We start from the raw sequence: 20,644 nt of genomic DNA on the forward strand, positions 1-20,644 counted from the left end.
GGGCAGGGCGGGGGTGGTGGGCGTGCAGCAGGCCTGGACAACACTGGGCCCAGAGAGGAGGATCCGGGCTGGTAGAAGGGATACCCCCAAGAGAAACTCTGGGGCTGAGAAATCATTGATACGGTGACCTTGCAGAAAGTGACCCCTAGAGGCAACTGAGGGGGGGAAGCACTAACAGACGGCACACAATAACCTGAGCTAACAAATGAAACAAGAACCAATTACTAATTTGGGGATATTGTGCACATCCCATGGTTTTAACTGGATTTTTCAAAGGGGCCTCTCCTACACCTAGAACCCCTCTGCTAAAACATGGTGCACGGGGAAAAGCGGTAAAAAATGAGGCTAGAAAGCCAAGCTAAGGCACATCACAACACTAATGTGTGGACATTAAGGGGGCCACCAGAAGGTTCCAGACCGGGGAAGGCATGATCATGCATCCATATGCAGCCTCTCGGAAGATAAACTGTAAAGGGGAGAGACACAAGGCCCAGAGACCAGTTAGGAGACTTGCAGTGCAAAAACCAGATCCGAGAGCTGGAGAAGACCCAATTAAATTCGCCCTGATGACATACATACGAAAGAAATCACAGAGGCTAAAGGAAAGATGGAAATAGGAATCCGCTCCCTGCATTAAGCAGAATTTGCTAGAGCCTATTAATACCTGCTCAGAGGTTTCAATAACCAAAAGACAATTTTGAGAGGAGAATCGAATCATTAAACAGATAGGTGGGTCTTGGGGGCCAAGGACAGAGATAACAAAAAATTTTACAATTTGTTTTAATTTGAGAAGCATTTCCAGGATGCTATCTGCCTATTATTGGAATAAGCACAGGGGGGATTCAAAGTAGTATGTGGCATGATCCCAAAACATGAGGTCCGTATAATCGCTTGGAAAAGAAAGATGCCCATGCATGAGATGACCAGAAAGCAGTGCATGGCAGATCGTAGTGAAGAATCTAAAGGACAACAGGTAAGTATGAGACTGGAAAAAAGATTCGTGCCGATTACAGGACTCCGTGAACGCTCCGTGGTGGTGGGCTTGCAAGGGAAGGTAACGGTGCACTTGCTCCAAGCAGGAATCTCAAACTTCAGTGAACCCAGCAGTCACGTGGGGAGCTCCTGAGCTCCATGCAGAAATCCTAATTCTGTAGTTCTTACAAACGCTCCCAAGTGATTCCATTACAGGTGGTCTCTGTTCCGTACATTGATAAACTCTGGTGACATATCAAGGTCTCTTCTAGCTACAAAAACCATGCTTCTGTCTGCTGCGATGGACAGTGGGTTTCAGAGAGGGGGAAGTGGGAGGGCAAGGTCGAGGAGGACAGAGGTCTCTGGTAAGGCAGAAACTCTGCTGAAGGAGTATCAACAGAGAAGAAGCAGGTCTGTTCAGAGAGGATGAGGAGCTCGGCTTGGCAGACATGCAAAGTAATGGCAGGTAAGGAAGGACCTTGAAAATAGGACTCAAGGGTTAGGATCTATCCTCGGGACAAGAGAAAACCACTGATGCTTTCAAACAGTGAAGCACTGGGACGATTTAGTTTTAAAGAAGGAAAATGACTGCTGATCTAGAAGTTTGCTAGGAAAAGGATTTGCAAAGCATAGAAAACAACGGTCTATTCTCTTACTTTAACCGAGTCTGAAATAGAATCCCGCTCAGGAAAGGACACAGCACCCTTACCTCTGTTCTACCTACAGTTAAGGGTCTCAGGGTTGACTCCCACCTCCCGCAACACGGTTACTGCCCATGCCTTCGGATGCCCGTCTGGGTCCGGCCACTAGATGGCAGTGCTTACCCTCCTTTAGCAGGATGGGCGCCAGCTAGCCAGCACCCCGTGAGTTTAACACACAGGCAAACACTTCCCCTGTAATTGCCATTGTAATTTCCTGTGGAGAAGGAAGCAAAGGGGGCCCAACCGCAGCCCAGGTGGGAAGCCGGGCGGCTGGCCTTTTCGTGCAGGAAGATGAGAAGGCGCTTGGAGGAGAGGAGACCCTCCAGCTCTTGAGTGCTCTGGAGGTGAGAAGCAGCCCCGGCCACGAGCACAGGGTCCCAGAAGGCAGGGGGCACTGAGCCGGGCCACTCTGTGCCCAGGGCGTACCCCCAGAAGGTCCGTTCCACGAAGGCAGGTGCCACAGGAGGCGCAGGGCCAGCACTCACCGGGCGGGGGGCAGGCTTCTTCATCCGAGCCATCTGCACAATCCCGGTACCCATCGCACACCCAGCTGTCCATCACGCACGCCCCACTGCTGCAGCGGTAGTAATTGGGCAGACACGTAGAGGGCCCGGGAGTGGGGGATGGGAGGACATGTGAATCTGAGCAAAACACAAGCAAGCAAGAACGCCCACAGTGTTACAAGACGCTTGATCCCAGACCAAAATGTGTCCCCAGACTTAGCGTGGATGTCCCCGTTTGAGCTGCCCCAGCCCAGGGAGGCCAGCGTGAGGCACGGTTCTGATCGCAGCTCATCTAACAATCATTTATAATGGGGTATCAGAACAGACCGCAACCTCTTCCCTTTTCTGGAGCAGATTCACCTAACCCCTATTATCTGATCTGTGCTAATATCTGAATGAGTTTGCTTTTGCAGGGGCTCAACAGGGGCTCAGTGCTTTTGCAGGCTGATGGAAGGAAGGTGACTCAGAATGCGAGGGTGGATGGAGAACTCCCACTGAGTCTACACACTATGCTGGTTACAATTCCACTGCAGCTGCCCTGAGACCCAGTTCAGAGAGGAGAACCCCAAAAAGGAAAGTAACGAGCACGCATCCTACACCAGTGCTCCTCGGATACGACATGGCACCCCTATCACCTAGAGATCTTGTTACGATGCAGAGTCTGACTCAGAAGGGAGGCCTGGGCTGGGGGTCGGAGACCCTGCATTTCGCACAAGCTCCAGGCAGATGTGGATGCTGCTGGTCCGCAGGGCCATGCCTGGAGTTGCCAGGCTCCAGAGCGCTCACTGTGGCCTGCACAATATGGCCCTCAAAACAGGAGAAACCAACCACGCTGCTTCTAAAGTGGGAGGGGGTAGAAAAGAACTCAGACAGTTGCGCCCCAAATATCACTGAATAGGCCCGGCAGCGACAAAACCAACTTCAATTCTGTGCAGAAAGGGGGCCATGTGCTGGTGTGTCCTGGTGACGGGCTGACCCAGGACCCTCACCTCCGCAGTCCCTCTCATCAGACCAGTCGCCACAGTCGTTCTCCCCGTCACATTTCCACCTGTTGGGGATGCAGTGGCCATTCTCACACTGGAACTGGAAGTAGCGGGAGCAGTTCGGGGCTTCTGTGGGGTTTTCTGGGGAGATGAACCACACCATCGGTCAGTGTGAACATACACACCAACCAGACAGACACGGCCTCCTCAAGGCCCAAGTCCCCAGGCAGCCTGCACAATCCTACCAGATACAGGTAAGGTGGCTTCTTGGACCCAAGCCCCATCTTCCTGGATCCCAGCTCATGCTTCTCTGAGCCACGCTTCTGGATCTTACAAATAATAGCCAAATTTTCATTTTGATGCTTTACCAAAGGAATGATATAATTACTGACTCTGACCCAACAGTGACAACGACTCTATAAAGTTGTGGAATCTGTAACCTTCAGGAGAGGAGAGGGAAGCACTCTCCAAAAGATTTACCGTAAATCCTCTACTGTATTTCTTAGACATCACGCGAACTTCCCGACTGGGGAAAGAAAAGGAACCAGAACAAACATTCCCCAACACCGACTGGGGGCAGGCTGCCACTTCAAGACTCGATTCCTTACAGAGATTCGAGAGCTGGCAGGAACCAGCGCTGAGGAAGGAGAAGGCAGAGCCTGCATGGGAGTGGGCTGAGAACGGCCTCCTTAACCACAGGCAGCACTGTGACCGGAGGTTAGGGACGAGAGGCTGAAGGTCCAAGCTCTTACCGCAGTTGGCTTCATCCGAGTAGTCACCGCAATCATCCATGCCGTCGCATTTCCAGATCAAGCTGACGCACACTCCGTTCTGGCACTGGAAACTGAACTCATCACAAACCTTGTGGAACTCGGGGTCTTGGGCTAGATAAGGAACAAGCATCCATAAATTCCAGGTTACTGCCATACTGAAGAGCTCAAAGTGGGACACTGCTTGGAAACGAGAAGAAAGAGCAAACTGTCCTCCACCAAGAGATAGGCTGGCTACCGGGCTCCTTGATGGCAAAAGCCAATTGAAGGCCTAACCCCCAGTAGCTCAGAAGGTGACTATATTTGGAAACAGGGTCTTTAAAGAGGTGATTAAGTGACAATGAGGTCATTAGGGTGGACCCTCATCTAATAGGACTGGAAAGAAAAGGAAAGCAAGACACAGACAGGCACAGAGGGGACACTGAGGGAGAAAGAAGGCAGCCATCAGCAAGTCAAGGACGGGGACTGCAGAAGAACCAACTCGACCCGAGATCTTGACCTCAAGCTTGTGGTCTCCAGAACTGTAAGAAAATGCATTTTGCTGTTTTAGCCACCCAGGCTGCGGTCTCTAGTAATGGCGGCCAAGCAGACCAGCACGAGTCGCTACCACAGGCAGGGCCCAGTTTTAGGAGCGGGGCTAGGGCAGTGCACGAGACAAAGGCCCTGCTCTTGTGAAGCCCACACTCCAGCTAGCAGAGACAGGCAGTCCAATAAATGCATTGCGTGCAAAGCGGTGACTCGTGCTGGGAAGACCCCTGGCACCAGGCAAGGGCTACAGAGGGACGGGTGTGCGGGAAAGGCCGGTCGGAGAGGGGCTCTCTGGGCCAAGACCCCGGTCCTCCCACACCTTCCACTGATACAGACACCAACCACCAAAGAGCAGTACTTCTGAAGCAACAAAGGTCAGTCTTTCTCAGAAAGGGCCAGACTGGACCCTCAAGCAAGACCCGTGAACCAGAGCGGCCCAGCCCTTTGCAGTGTCTCCAGGGACTCGCCCCTGCCCCCCCGCCCCCCCCCCCCCAACTCACAGCATCCTGCGAACTCCGCGTCCTCATCGGAACCGTCACGGCACTGGACAATTCCGTCGCACACCATGGAGTGGAACAGGCACTGTTGGCGGTTCTTGCACACGAAGTCCATGAAGCGTGTGCACAGGGGCTCTGAAAGGGGTCCGGGGTGGGGAGAAGGCTGTGAGTGCCCAGGACTGGGGGGTGTGGGTACAGATGTGCCCTCAGGAGACAGCAGGAAGACCCACTTATTGGGCACTTGCTGTGTGCCGAGCCCTGAGCTACAGCAACTTACCCTCGAGACAAGGTTATGAGAGATTTTACTGCCTGGTTGTCACAGGAGAACAGAGGGGATGGCAGCATTGAGTATTTTGCCCAGAGTACCCAGCGAATGAAGGGGGAGCCAGCCAAAACTGACATCTAGACTTCGGTGTCTGCCGTCCAAGCTCACGATCTTAATCATTAGGCACAGAATCCTGGCTCTCTACTACTTTTTCTATAAAGGACCAGAGTTACGGACTGAATCGTATCCCTAAAAATTCATATGTTAAGGCCCTAACCCCCAGGGTAACTGTATTTGGAGACAGGGCCTTTAAAGAGGTAATGAAGGTTAAATGAGGTCATCCAGGGGAGGGGGTCCCTGATCCGACAGGGGCAGGGTCCTTCGAAGAGGAGACACCGGGGATGCGGGCACAGACAAACAGCCACCCAGGACACAGCCAGAAGATGATGGCCTTTGGACTCGAACTGCGACATCAGCCTGCCACCTGGGTCTCCAGCCTGCCGGCCTACCCTGCAGATTTGGACTCGCCAGCCCTCATCACCGCATGAACGGATTTCTGAAAATGAATCTCTCCCCAGAGATACACACATCCTATGGGTTCTGCTTCTCTAGAGAATGGTGGCTGACACAACCAGAGAGCGAATTCTCCAGGGTGTGCGAGTCCTACAGTCTCTATCATGACTACTCCACGCTGCCGCTCTTGTGTGGAAGCGGCCCCAGACAACACATGAACAGGTCATGACCGTGTTTAAAGAAAACTTCATTCCATAGAACGGCTTACGTCTGGGCTGGCTTTCCCCTGCATCGTGGCATCGGTTCTCAAGCTGGGCTGCCCATCACAGTCACCTGCAGCTACTTTTTTTTTTTAAATCCCAATGCCCAGGCCACGCTCCAGACGAATTACATCAGAATCGGGGAGGGCGGGGAACCCAAGCACAGTATACTCACAGATGAGCACCATTGACCCAAGACAACCTCTGTGAGTCTAAAGGAAACTGGGATAAAAGAGTCACCTGGCCGAAAATGTTACCCAAGCAACACTAATAAAACCAATAAAGTAGGATAAGTAAGTGTTCAATTCAAAACAGTGGGTCGACTCCTGGAATATACTGCAACCAAACAACAGTGTTCACCGAGCTACGACCCATTCCGCCGTCACCCCGCTGCTAACCCCCTCCCTGCTCCTCTTCACCCAAACCACGGTGCCCTGCCACCGTCAGCCTCTCAGAGTCCTGCACCAACTCGGGTTAAAAGCTAACCACCAGCACGTACTGAGGAAATGCAACAATTCAGTCCACTATATGCGCTTCCCCAGGGCAGGGAGAGGACTCACCGCAGCGCTGTTCGTCCGCGCCATCTGAGCAATCCCGCAGACCATCACAGTGCTTGCTGGATGGGATGCACGTGCCATTCGGGCAGCGGAATCCGTTGCACTTCTTCTCTGAAATGCAATGCGACAACGGAAGGAAATGACGGAGAGGAAACAGGCAGGCACTCACATGCGTCGTTGTGCGGGTAGAAAACTGCACTACCCCTAAGGAAGGTGGGTGACTGGTAACTGCGGCCACAGTTACCGATGCGGCACATTGTGCCCAGCAGTGCCATCGTAAAAATGTAACCTACCCACCCAGGTGTAAAATAGTGTAAGTACGAGGTTATTCATTGCAAGGCTCTTTGTAACGCACGGAAAACCGTCCACGTGTCCATTAATAGGGGACTCTGCGATGCCTTATTGTACACAGGAACACGAGACTGTCATAAAGGCACTGAGGAAGCACTCTGTAAAAATGTATCGTGGATACACAGTTGTACGAAAAAAACAAGTTACAAAACAACATGCATAGCACACTACTGTATAAAAGAGAACAAGAATACACAGTACATTTAAATTTGCACATATGCACAAAAATATCCCAAAAGGGTATACAACCATAATTTCCTACATGGACAGGGTTCGGAATTTGGCAGCTGGGGAGAAAAATGTTTACCGAACACCTCTTGATACTTTTTTTTTCCATTTTCAACCATGAAGAAATGGAACCATGTTACCTCCTCATGAGTACATATTTTCAAGCAAAGCTTCAGTGAATAAAAAAAAGGGGGACATGAATTCTGATTATAAATCCTGGTCTTTGAAAGCTCTCATAAATCACCATCTTAATTCTTCAGGAATTCTAAACCAAAGCCCTTTTAAAGAAAGTCCATCCTAGAAATGTTAAGAATCTTAGGTTTCGCACTTAGTAGAGAATTCTTAGCATGAGATAACCCTTTCTCCTGAACGCAGAGCTACTGCCCAACGTTAGGCTTAAAAGTAAATTCTAGCAGGTCAGTCATGGCCACTGCAAACCCAACTCTTAGGAGAACGGTTCTAGGAGGGTCAGGTGTAAGGCAAGAAAATGCGTTTTAATCCCATAAAAGGTCATCATGGAATAGGAAATTATTCAAAGGACATCAAACAGAAATAGGAAGTGAGTACCATGAGTCGGGGAAATATTTAATGTAGCTAAGTATAAAAGCTCTTTTTAAAAAAGTATAAAATTAAAATTACACGAGACAAACTCCCATTCATTAAATCAGTGAAAGCAGCTAAAATGTAAGCTCAAGGGAGACTCAGGGAAACAGACACTACGCTACTGACAGATGCTTCGGGTATCATTGCTTGGAAACTCAATATGGAGACACTTAATGAGAATCACTGAAGTCCATCAGAACCTCTGACCCAGCAATGCCATACTGAGGAACATATCCTAGGAAGTATCTTCAAGAAAAAATAAGCCTTCATTTCCAAAGAAATGGATAATTTTACTACGCATAACAGTGTAAAACTAAAAACACTCAAATGCCTGACCAGGAAGCAGCTAAGTAAGTCAGAGAAACACAAAGTGAATGTGCATCTGCCATGAAAATGCTGACTATAGAAAAATACAGACATAGGCAAACATCTTCAATACTTGGACATGAGGGCAATAGGGCATACAACATGCAGACAATGACTACAATCCCATGAAGATCTGGACGTATGGTGTCAAGTAACAGGAAATATATATATATACTGGTCTCTGCCCCTGGTTACTGGCACAGAGCTCTTGAAACCCTTGTAATTCCCTACGGAATAGAAGTGTCTCATGTTCTAATGGGGCTACTCTGGGTGGGCTCCTGCATAGCTTTTGGATGGGGGCTGGTCACCAGAAAAACCATGCCATGATTAGAGGCTTGGAACTTTGAACCCCACCCCTGATCTTCTAGGAAGGGGCAAGGGATGGAGACTGAGGTAATGATCGGTCATACCTATGTGATAAAGCCACTATAAAAATCCCAAAAGTAGGGCGCCTGGGTGGCTCAGTTGGTTAAGCGACTGCCTTCGGCTCAGGTCATGATCCTGGAGTCCCGGGATCGAGTCCCGCATCGGGCTCCCTGCTCGGCAGGGAGTCTGCTTCTCCCTCTGACCCTCCTCCCTCTCATGCTCTCTGTCTCTCATTCTTTCTGTCTCAAATAAATAAATAAAATCTTAAAAAAAAAAAAATCCCAAAAGTATGGGGCTCAGAGAGCCGTCCAGGTTGCTGAACACAGAGATGCTGGGAGAGCGGCAGGTCTGGACAGGGCATGGAAGCCCCACAACCCTTCCCCATACTTTGCCCTATGCATCTCTTCCATCTGGATGTTCATTCTATCCTTTACCACGTCCTTTTCTAACAAACTAGGAAACGTGTTTCCCTGCGTTCTGTGAGACATTCCAGTAAATCACTGACCCCAAGGAGGGGGACCCGGATATATAGGTGGTCAGTGAGAAGTATGGGTGACAACTCGGAGGCTGGTGACTGGCATGGGAGGTGGGGGCAATGCTGGGGACCGCACCCCTCACCCGTGAGATCTGACACCATTCCAAGGAAGACAGAGTAAAGAATAAGTTAACTGGAGGACACCCCCCCAGCTGGTGCTGAAGAGTTACTTGATGTGGAAAACACACATGTGGTGGCCAAGAAGTGTTGGAAGTACTGTGTGAGCAGGATACTGAGAGCAAAGGAGAAACACGGGGATTTTTTTCCTATCAACATTAGAAAAAAAGGATAATGACAGAGAACCTTAAAGTTATTTGGCATTGGGGCACCTGGGTGGCTCAGTCGTTAAGCGTCTGCCTTCGGGTCAGGTCATGATCCCAGGGCCCCAGGATCGAGCCCTGTGTTGGGCTCTCTGCTCAGCGGGGAGACTGCTTCTCCCTCTCCCACTCCCCCTGCTTGTGTTCCCTCTCTCGCTGTGTCTCTCTCTGTCAAATAAATAAATAAAATCTTTTTTTTTTAAAAAAAGATACTTGGCATAAAACAGAATTTCATATATTTGCGTTCGTGTGGCGGCTATTTTGTGAAGGTAAGTGACTACCTCAGAGTTCTTTGTGAAATCAGTTACGCTGAAAAAGTCCTACCTTTGGGGTGGTGAGCCATTTTCCTACAGGATGGTAACAGAGTACTCTTAGTCACAAAGCATGCGATTTATACAGAAACTGTTGGCTAATTTCTGGCGGAACACGGGTCATTTCTGTATGTGGTGACCGTATTTAGCACTCTGCGTGGGTGAACTGGTTTCCATTTCTTCTCTTCGAAGCTGTTATGGAAAAGCAGTGAGGCAAAACAGCTTGCCTGCCAACGAGGACAACACAACACACCCCTCGACATCCTACGGCAGTGCCATATAGAAGCTGGGAGGGCGTGTTCGGTTGTCCGTGTGGGCACCCGGGCACAGCAGAACAGTACTCCAATCCCTGGCCCATTGTTGCCTCTGTTCCTGAACGGCAGACACTAGGGACGCTCCAGGTGGAGGCCAAAGCATGGGCATTTACCGCAGTTCACTGGGTCCTCGTCAGAACCGTCTTGGCAGTCCATGTCACCATCGCATGCCCACCGCTGGGGGATACAGTGTCCGTTGCGGCACTGGAAGTTGGAGGCCTCGCAGGTGTGATAGATGGCTGTCAGCAAGAGAGAAGAGAGAAAGTGTCAACGCCACCCTCACCTCTGCTGCCCCACCAACCGCCAAGGAGCTGACCGAGGAGAGACTGTGCTGGGTAATAAGGTATGGACCAGAGTGCCAGAGTTCCTCCCTGGCCAGGAGCGAGGCACCTGGGGTTGCCCTGAAGGTGGGGTGCAGCCTCCTGATCAAGCAAATCACTTGACTCTGTGAGTCTGTGAAGTTACAGAAGCATAGATGTACAGGTTTAAAAAAAAAATCATTCACTTTTTGCAACCACCTATGACGTGAGGGTTATTCCCCATTCACAGACAGCCTCAGAGGGGCGCCTGGGTGGCTGAGTCGGTTAAGAGTCTGCCTTGGGCTCAGGTCATGATCTCAGGGTCCTGGGATCCAGCCCCAAGTGGGGCTCTCTGCTCGGAGGGGAGTCTGCTTCTCCCTCTGCCCCTCACCCCGCTCTTGTGCTCTCTCTCACTCTCTCAAATTAATAAAATCTTTAAAAATAAATAAATAAATAAAAAGAATTTAAAAGAAAAAAAAAAACAGCCTTAGAGAGATTAAGAAATTCGCCCACGTTCACAAAGAGAAGTAAGAGCCCCAGCGCTCTCCAAGTCCAAAGCCTGGGCAGTTTCTGCTCTGTCTTACTACTTTATCTTCTCACATGAACCCACTCACTCATCCAGATTCTGTGGGACAAGGAGAGGTGGTGTGTGCTCCGGGGACCGCCTCTAGACCTGGTCCAGACCTGGGGGCGTCAATCTCATCTATATTGACATACAAGGACCCCTGTAAGCTCTGAAAAGCTGTGATTTCATAATTCTCAATAAACAACCCAATTTCAAATGTGGAAAACCTCAGATCCAAAGAGCACAGAAGATTTATCCAAACTCACACAGAAAGGTCCCAGAACCTCCTCAACTTGTCTAACTCTCCCGACTGACATCTACAACACATGGTGGCCGCTACAATCATTAAAAGAAAAAGACACAAGTGAAACAGTGCTGATGTTATAAACCAACAGCCTTGTTTGCATACATGGGCTGAGGCCACCTGGAAGTCCTTTAGAAACATCTCAAAAAGACTAGTTCGAACACAGAGTAACTGCCTCAAACCCAACTGGCACTAGTAACCACCTCTCCACTAGATTTCCCTTTCCTCTGCTAAAACAGAAAGCTGTTTGTGTCTCTTCATTGCTGAATGAAAGCCAGGGCTGGCCTTGTTTACCTCTGATATAAAATAATACAATCGAGATGCATGGGCTGTTAGCTTAACCGTGTGAACAGGATGTCTTTGCAACAGATGAGGCAGAACAAACAAAAGTGGGTTACTGAGTGCGTACTATAGTTATTTATTCAATCAAGATGGTTGGCAACTGCTACTCAAGGACTGGGAAAATGGGCTTCCAATGCCCTCTAGAATTTCTACTGAATTTTAGGCTATTTTGTGCAGCAGTCTGAAATACAAAGAACCTGATTTTTCAAACCACTTTAAAACAAGTGGTGGTCCATTACCTGTTTTCTTCTTATCTCTCTGAAGATCAAGGCTATATGTGTAGTATGCAAATGGGTCTATAGGAAGTTTTAATATTTTACAACCTTTGGCACTCAGAACCCAGTAAACATCTTTTAAAGATACACTTACATCTCTGATAAGAGGAGTACGTATATGTTGCATGTTACGTGAGCTTTTGCCCAAGTAAGCCATTGCCTGGAAGACTTTTGATCTGGTGGTTTTACAAGTCTGACAGCCCTTGAAAATATTCCTCAGCAAAGCCTTGCTCATTTTCATAAAATATACTGCTGCCTAAGCTCACTGCCATACTGATCTACTTGTTATTATTCAGCTTATGCACCTCATTTTTTTTTTTTAAAGATTTTATTTATTTATTTGAGAGAGAGAGAGAGAGAGAGACAGTGAGAGAGGGAACACAAGCAGGGGGGAGAGGAAGAAGCAGGCTTCCCGCGGAGCAGGGAGCCCGATGCGGGGCTTGATCCCAGGACCCTGGGACCATGACCTGAGCCGAAGGCAGACGCTTAACGACTGAGCCACCCAGGCGCCCCTGCATCTCATTTTTAATTGAAAACAATTTCGGAGTGCTAATGGAGTTTCCAAATGACCATTCTGGGAGGCATGCCTGAGATCTCCAAAATCTATCACAGAAGCTGAGCTCAGAAAGACTAATCAGTTTGTATAATTTCATTTAAGTGGCCAGGTATGAATGGAATTCTTAACACATTCTCTTTTTCTGAATTTTCCCATCTTCTGAGTAACTTATTAGGTCTCTGACATGGAGTGTCTGGTAATTAATACATGTTTAATTATTACCTTTTTCTTTTAATTATAAGGATGGAACAGATTGACTTTAATACAGACTAAAGAATGGGGGGAGAAAAATAAGAATCCTTTGCACGGCAGGAATCATTGTAACTGTGAGAAAGGATGGGCTAATGGGGTACATGACCATGAAATTAGAGGATCAGGATTTCTAATAGAGGCCATCACCCTACACCTTACTCTCGGACTTGGACAGATCTTCCTTGACTTCCTTCCCCTCTGGAACACTTGATCAGAAGCATTAACCAAATACAGGAGGGGCAGAAGAGATGGATGAATTTATATGGTAAGAAAGCACTTCCAGATTCATTACCAAGCGCTGGACTGTGAGGAGGTGAATGAGGGGAGAAAAAAATGTGACTATCAATTCAACTTGTATGATGAATGACACAGAAATAATAACATAAAGCATAAAGAAAGGGCCCTGAAAAATAAAAGGCAAACTCTGAAAAAGAATCAGATAGAAATTCTAGATATAAAAATATAGTCGTGGAAATAAACATAGCTCAGGGGATGTGTGAAACAGCCAGTCAGATTCAGCTGAAAAGAGAATTATTGAACTGGAAGAGAAGACTGAGGAAGTAACTCAGTTTCTAGCACAGAGTCAGAAGGAGACCGCAAATACAAAAACAGGAAGCGTGAACAACAGAAGGACACAGCCCGACAGATGGCTGAAAGTAACTGCTAAAGACGAGACCAGAGAAAGTAGCAAACAGAGTTGAGAAGATCACGGCTGTAATTCCCCAGAATGGGTGAAAATTAAATCTTCAGCCGCTAGAAGGAAAACAAGACTCAGGAGCAGGATGAATAAAAATAATTTCACTTAAGGAGGTGAAACCACATAACAAGAACAAACAAAAACCTACAGATACCTGGAGAGAAAAGAACGTCTGATTGTTGTTTGAACAAATCACCTGCCAGGAGAATTTAAATCAACACGGAAGAGGCCAGAAGGAAATAGAATAATCCCATCAAAACACTTAACGGAAAATTACTACCAACCGAGAAACCCAGATCCATCTGAATTCAGGACTGAGAGTGAAATAAAGATACGTTTATAGAAACAAAATCTTGAAAGAGCTTACTATTCGCAGACTCCTGTTGCAAGAAACAGAGAAAGATGTACACGGGGAAAGGAGACATCAGGTACAAGAAGCAAAGGTAAATGGTTACTAAAATATAATAACAATGATGAATATTAGGATTCTTAAAATGTACAACTAAAATACTAAATATTTACGGAGTCTGTTTGGAAGTCCCTGCAGGTCTCGGAGAGAGGAAAGTTACTACATGAAGACCATTAACCGCTGAAAGAACAGAAATTAGATGTTTAAGCTCAAAATCGATGCAGGGAGGTGGGGAGAGGGAATAAAGAAAACTCAGTCCCATGGAAAACAAAAAGCAGGGAGGACAAGAGCAAAGACCATGCACGCGAGCTGAGGCCAACAGGAAATCCGTGGACCCCGACCAATTTGCTCTAGCTTTGCGGATGATTTAGTTTATTAGGTCAGGAAATGAAGGGACACGCCACACATTCTAATGAGCTCGCAGCTGACCGCCAACTATTTTGAGATACCAGGGAAGGGGAATCATCTTTAATAGGTTTGGAAGAATAGTCACTGCAACAAGGGAGCAGGTGAGGTGCAAGCACTTTACATTTTCCCCAGACAGCCCTGCCAAAAAAAATCTGAGAGAAAATCAGGAGTCTCGGACGAACCCACCCATAGAAATGAGCTGTTAATTCATCCCGGAGGAGCGGCACATGCTGCTGAAACACAAAACTGACTAATGTGGTTGTACTAATGTGGTTGAACATAATCATTTTGCAATTTACAAACTGAGATGCCCAAGTGTACTCCTCTAATTTATTAACCAATTATCCACCCGAGCCCACCGCTTCCAAACAGCACTCCGTGTGGTTCCTGGGCTGACAGCAGGACAGCAGTCCCTTCATGGACCCTGGCTTTTCCTCCTTCTGCAGGCCTTGCTTGTATTTGGACAGAAGCCTTTTCCCGCAGTCCTTCCAGAAGCAGAGGTGCAGACATGGAGATTGCACCAGAAAGGACAAGGAGCAAGGTTAGGGTAAGTTCATAAAGGGACAAAATTTGGTAACATCACAGATCATCCTGTGTGATGATACTGCATTTGAGGAGATCCATTTACTCCTGAAGGCTATAGAAGGTCATCTCCAAATGAAAATGAATGCAGAGAAGCGCTTATGTAAATTGCCCAATGGGCAGAGGTTCTTGCCAGGTGCTGGGCACTGGGCGAATGCAAAGGACTCAAAGGCCATTCCTGCCCTTCAGGAACCAGATCTAAACTATAGCATAACAACAGCCGTCTTTTTGTTTGCTTTTGCAAATTAGTAGGCATGCTTTGAGCTCCCGGGTGCTGGGCAGTGTAGGAACTGGTGGGGTCTGCGGGGGCGAGGGAGATTAAGACAGGGGACTTGGGAGGTCTACCACAAGGGTAATGATCCACGCCACGTGAATGGGAAGTTAATGCAGTAACAGTGAATGGGAAAACAAAGCCTAGAAGCAGATGTGCCCTCACCACAAAATGGTTACATGAAATAACCTTAGCCCCACCACTGGAGGGATTTAAGAGAGAACTGAGTGATCACTTCTAGAGGTTGCAGAGAAAATGTACTCATCAGGTACCGGGATCGGATTTTATTCCTCCACGGTTTCCCCAATTCCTTGCTCTCCCTATTCCACCATACTGTAAAATGGGTCTCATTCACTCATTCATTTATTCATTCATAAAAAGTAGTGTAACGAACACGCATGAGAATAATTAGAACATGACCTCCACCTCACACCACCTAGCCTTCCTCTCATATTATTATGCTGTTCCCAACTTTATTTTTCATGAAATCTTACCCAAAACGGGTGCAAGCAGAGCTTAGGTTTGCGGTGTTTGGGGAACTCTCGGATGCTCCGTTCAAAATCATAAGCTAGCTCAGTGCCGCTCAACGTGTGGTCCCCAGACCAGGGGCCAGTCTATAAACCGTGTATTACTGGATCCTGAAGAAATAAGCTCAAGCCAGAATGTGACTCGACCATATCACTCGGGGACACTTGTTTAGTTCAGTTAACGCTTTTTTCACAGCAAGACCTTCTCAGTGAAGAAAGCAGGATGTCGGTTTACCTTTCAGCACAAGCTCATCACAGTGCAGCTGATGGCTAAGGTCCGTTTCTTAGCGCCTGGAGTCGACGATCACGTAGGGCTGCAGGGCTAAGCCGCACACACACACACACACAGGTACTGTCAAGGGAGAGCAGGAAATACTGACCAGTACAGTTGGCTTCATCAGACCAGTCCCTGCAGTCATTGTCCCCATCACACACCCAGGAGGAGCGGATGCACATGCCAGAGCTGCAGCTGTATTCGTCACGCCGGCACTGGTGCATTTCTGCAGGTGAGATCACAAACACAGAGCTGTGAGGACAAATGCTTACTCAGAAATCCGTCCCAAATCGAGCTCAGGCGTCGGCGCTCCCACGGGCTAGAGATGCATGCATTACCCGCATTGTTATCACTGATCATCCAGAGACAGAGTGGACTTTAACCAGGGATGCCAGCTCATCGAGGATGGACTCCAGGTGTGCTGACACCCTCACATTCTGCTTTTTAAGATTTTATTTATTTATTTATTTGAGAGAGGCAAGTGGGCGGGGGGAGAGGGAGAGGGAAAATCTCAAGCAGACTCCTCGCTGAACGTGCAGCCTGGTGCAGGGCTTGATCCCAGGACCCCGAGATCAGGACCTGAGGCAAAATCAAGAGTCAGACACTTAACTGACTGAGCCACCCAGGCGCTCCCGACACCCTCACATCCTTGCCACTGGTTGCCTCCAGGCCAAGAACAGCATTACCCATGTATCTCAGCGCACTTCACAAATATTGTCTAAGCTTGCTACAGTGGGAAGGTTAGGAGGCAATGCTCCAGTTGCCCAGAAAGGAGAATCCTCAAGAACTCCCAAGAAACAGAAGCCTTCTAGAGACAGCGCCTGTGGTTTCAGAAAAGGAGTAATGAGAACTCCGAGCGATCAGTACGAGATGCTCAGATTGGGGAAAGCGAGATCAGTGCCGAGTTCCCAACATAGATGAAACTGGGGACCTTCTGTGGGCAGAGCTCCAGGGCTGCTGGCTGATGGGCTGCCTCTAGAAAGGTGGGTTCCTGAAGTAAATGAATCCGTGCAGCCTGACCAAGACTTGCAAGCAGGCTACGCTGACAACATCTTTTACATACCCTGGAAATGTCATCCAAATGGCCTTTCAAAGATCTTATGGAAACAGGGGCCAGCGTGGCTGCCTGAGTTGTGTCATCCAGGAGACAAGTTGATGGTGAAGTTGGGGATTCAGATATTTGTGAAGAAACAGTCTGGAGACTTATGAAGAGGACCTGTCTCTGAGGATATCAGGGACCGAAACCCTGGGATGGATTCGAGAGACATTAGCATGAACAGGCTGTGAACAGGGAATCTGATGCAAGCCCAGTACGTGAGAGAGATGATATCACTGCAGTCTCCCTCCTACTGAGCTGTGCCCTTCAACCCTGTGCAGGTGCTAAGGAGGAGGGGGGAAGAATTCAGGGAAAACAGCCCTGAATCCCACAGACTGCTTTCCGCAACTTTCTATTTTTACAAAGATGAGGGAAAACGATGGGACCCCCGTACACACAAAATTCCCCAGAGAGCCAGCCAAGGGGCATTCCCCCTGCCCCCCTCGCCTCAGTCCCTGGGGTCAAACGACCTGCTGGTGAGAAAGCAGGCCCCGTCCATAAACACACGCGCAGCTAGACTGAACCTGACCCATGGGTGGGCAGGGAGAGCCACCAGCTCATCACGCTGTCTGGGTCCACATCTGGCCTCTGTTCTCACTTCCCCTTCCCCAGTCAGAACCCCTCCAGTCTGGTGCACTATGTACACCACACGACAGTCAGCAATGCTGGCGTGGTATCAGAGCCATTCCCGAAAACAGGCCCCCCGCAGCGGGCAGGGCTGGGCTGCGCAGTGGCGAGGCTGGGAACCACGGGCTCCGGGTCCCCATCCTGACACAAACTAACAGTGTCACCTGGAGTAAGTCCCCTCAGCCCTTTAGCTGGAAATTAAGAGGACTGAACTAGAGAACCCCTACCCCTCCTGGCAATTCCAACATACTGTTTTTCTAAACGTAAAAATTTCCACTCCGAAAACAGACGTTCAAACAACGTTTGCGCTATCTGCTGGCTTCCAGCAGAGTTTACGGAATTAGATCGGTTTAAAAAAAAAAAAAAAAAAAAACACATTCGTAAAGGTATAGATCTGTGTCTTCAGGAGGCTAATCTCATAGCCACCCAGACATGTGGGCCAAGTCTATGTCATATAGAGCTGTTAATAACCACCTAAAATCAGTTAGAAATCTTCCTCACCATCACATTCATGCTTACAGCATCTCTGCACGGTAAAGCAGGGTCCATGATCTTTCGAATGAATCATTCCTACCAAGGGGACAGAGGTGGTCATAGAGCTGGGTCTCCGAAACCCTGATGGGGGCATCTGGGTGGCTCAGTCGGTTAAGCGTCCAACTCTTGGTTTCGGCTCAGGTCATGATCTCGGGGCCCTGGGATGGAGCCCCACTCTGGCCTCCGTGCTCAGCGAGGAGCCTACTTAGGATTCTCAAGTGCTGTCTCTCTCTCCCTCTGCCCCTCCTCCTCTCCCATGTCTCCCCTCCCCCCAGCACCTGCACACACATGTGCGTTCTCTCTCTCTGGAAAAGAAAGAAAGAAAGAAAGAAAACCCCAAGATGCTTTCGGAAATCCTCCATCTGCAACTCACGGAAGCCCAGGGAGCAAGGGTGCTGCCCCGCTCAGAAGTGGGGTCCCTGGACATCATGTCCCCTTACCGCAGTGACTTTCATCGCTGTTGTCTCCACAATCATCCTCAAGGTCACATTTGTAGGACAGTGGGATGCAGGTCCCAGACTCCTGGCAGCGGAACTGGGTGTCCAGATCACAAATGGTAGTAGCTAAAAGGGAAGAGATGACATACTCGTGAGGAACAATTTATCCCCCCCACCCAATACACACATCCCCATGGAAAACGAACTAAAACAGAGAAGAAAGCAGATTTGAATTGCAGCAACAGACCAAAAATACAAAAAAAAATTTACAACCAAGGAAAAGAAGAGCCTATCTTTCCATGGAAGTTTCCAGATGGGCACCGGGCTGGGAGGGTGAGAAACTGCCCTCCAGCTGGGAGAGAGACTGATGGGCCGGATCACCTCCTACGACCCCTAAGTCAGCAGCAGAGATACCTTCATCTAGACAACGACCATGAGGAAGCCCAATTCCACACGAGAAGGTGGCACCTCCCTGTTATCGATGACACGGGGAGTGTTGGGCAAGAATCTGGGCCCTGTCATCAGGCGGGACTGGGTTTCAGATCCTGGCTCTGCCTCTGCCTCGAGCAATTAATTAACTTTAACCTCCTTGAGCCCGTTCCGGACATAGGAGGAGGATAAGGTCATGTGGCCAAGCGCTGTGATGACAGAAAGACTAGATATGGATCTCAATTCTATAGTTCATGTAACCTAACTGATCCGTGCCTCTGTTTTCTCTACTGTAAAACAGAGATAATAGAACACCTACCCCGGGGCAGTTTATGAACGTAAATAAGCAAACCGGTTTGGGACCAGAGCCCATTACATAAGGCTGCTAAACACACTAGACTCCAAACAAATGTCATGCGTCTTCCTTGTCCTTCCTCTGCCCTCCTGAACCAGAATGGGTATAGACGTAGACCCTTCTCCCTCTTCTAAGCAGAAAGTATCTGGGGGTAAGCACAATCCCTAGAACCCAGCAAAAGACCCTCCAGGCAAGGCTTTGGGAAGGAAGGCTATGCTCAGGAGGGGCTGACACGTAAGGCACGATGTGACAGAACAGAATCCTGGGGTGGGGGGTGGGGGGTGCCGGGAAATGAAAAGCCAAGGGCAACGCTATACAGTTAGACATCCCAGCGGCTCTTATTTGAGGCTCCATTTCTTCTCTGTAATTGAGCTCATGGTGGGAGGCAGACGATGAATACAAAATGACAAGGCTGCAGGGGATTCACGTCAAAACCCGGAGCGCCTGACAACTACCCAGCGCAGGAGTCTGTGCGCGGGAGGGAGATGTGCTGACAACATCTCTCCCCGGCTCCCGGGTCACCACTCCCACTCTGCTCCCCAGGCGGCTGCCTTTCACTTCCCAGACAGCAGCCCCACCCAGTCGCAGCCTGTCCCTTCCCTGCAGCCCTGCCCGTGGACGGTGCGCCTCCACCATCAGGATAAGCACGACTCTCCTCCTCCTGGATAAGGGAGCCACTCCTGCAGGTGCGATCAAGCACCACTCTCCTGGTTCCCAGGCTCCATATTTTAACCCCTGTACCCCTCCTCAGGGCCTCCCCTCTGCCAAGTGGAATGAGTGGAGAAAAAGCAGAGCAGCGAGCAAGTCCCGGGAATGTCAATCCCAGCTGACGCTAACACCAAACCAGGAGGAGGGCAGAGGCGGCTGCACACTTGACCCAGAGGAGCAGCGTGAACTCTGCGTGGAAGCCTGTGAGACCAGCACTGAGCTCTGGCACTGGGGGAGAGGGGGAGAGGGCGCCCCTCCTGAAGATGGACGGAGCTCCCTCTCTCAGAACACTGCACCAATACAAGATCCCCGCTTGTCATCAAGTGGAACCCAAAGCTCCTGGGTGGAATCCCCATCTATCAGACACAAGGTCATCTAGTTTAAATCTCTCTGCTTCCACTAAAGCCTAATCATGTCTGGGCAATCTTCGTGCAATGTGCTAATTCTAAGAAGCGTCTCCTCGCCCACCCCATTATGTAATAAAGTCCTTTCCAGGCTCGGTTCCAGTGTTGTTAATATTTATTGTTTTTAAGGAGCTTTGGCTCTTCCCCCACAAATATCACCCCTTCCTGAGACTCTGGTAGGTAGAGAAGGCTTTTATTGGTGTCCTTTTTGCAGAGAAGAAAAAACACACAGACAGCCTAACGCTTCTCCAAAGCTGCCATTCAGTAAGCTCTTCTCCCTGCCTGTGAATGGCATCCACTGAAACCAGGGAAAGATGATTAAGAAAAGGTTTGTTAAATAACCTCCTAAGCAC

The 20,644-nt window shown here is 48.9% G+C and overlaps 1 protein-coding gene across 1 annotated transcript in view; it reads right to left on the reverse strand.

Moving 5' to 3' along the window:
• Positions 1-20,644, reverse strand: part of SORL1 (sortilin related receptor 1) — a 148,640-nt gene that overhangs the window by 28,762 nt on the left and 99,234 nt on the right. The window contains exons 24-31 of the mRNA XM_021696254.1: positions 18,399-18,521; positions 15,808-15,927; positions 10,054-10,179; positions 6,553-6,660; positions 4,958-5,089; positions 3,912-4,043; positions 3,166-3,300; positions 2,159-2,314 (exon numbers count right to left, since the gene is read on the reverse strand). Coding sequence (XP_021551929.1) covers positions 2,159-2,314; positions 3,166-3,300; positions 3,912-4,043; positions 4,958-5,089; positions 6,553-6,660; positions 10,054-10,179; positions 15,808-15,927; positions 18,399-18,521 — 1,032 coding nt within the window. The remainder of the gene's footprint in view (positions 1-2,158; positions 2,315-3,165; positions 3,301-3,911; positions 4,044-4,957; positions 5,090-6,552; positions 6,661-10,053; positions 10,180-15,807; positions 15,928-18,398; positions 18,522-20,644) is intronic.

Source organism: Neomonachus schauinslandi, chromosome 11 (assembly GCF_002201575.2).
Source record: "Neomonachus schauinslandi chromosome 11, ASM220157v2, whole genome shotgun sequence".
NCBI classification, from domain to species: domain Eukaryota; kingdom Metazoa; phylum Chordata; class Mammalia; order Carnivora; family Phocidae; genus Neomonachus; species Neomonachus schauinslandi.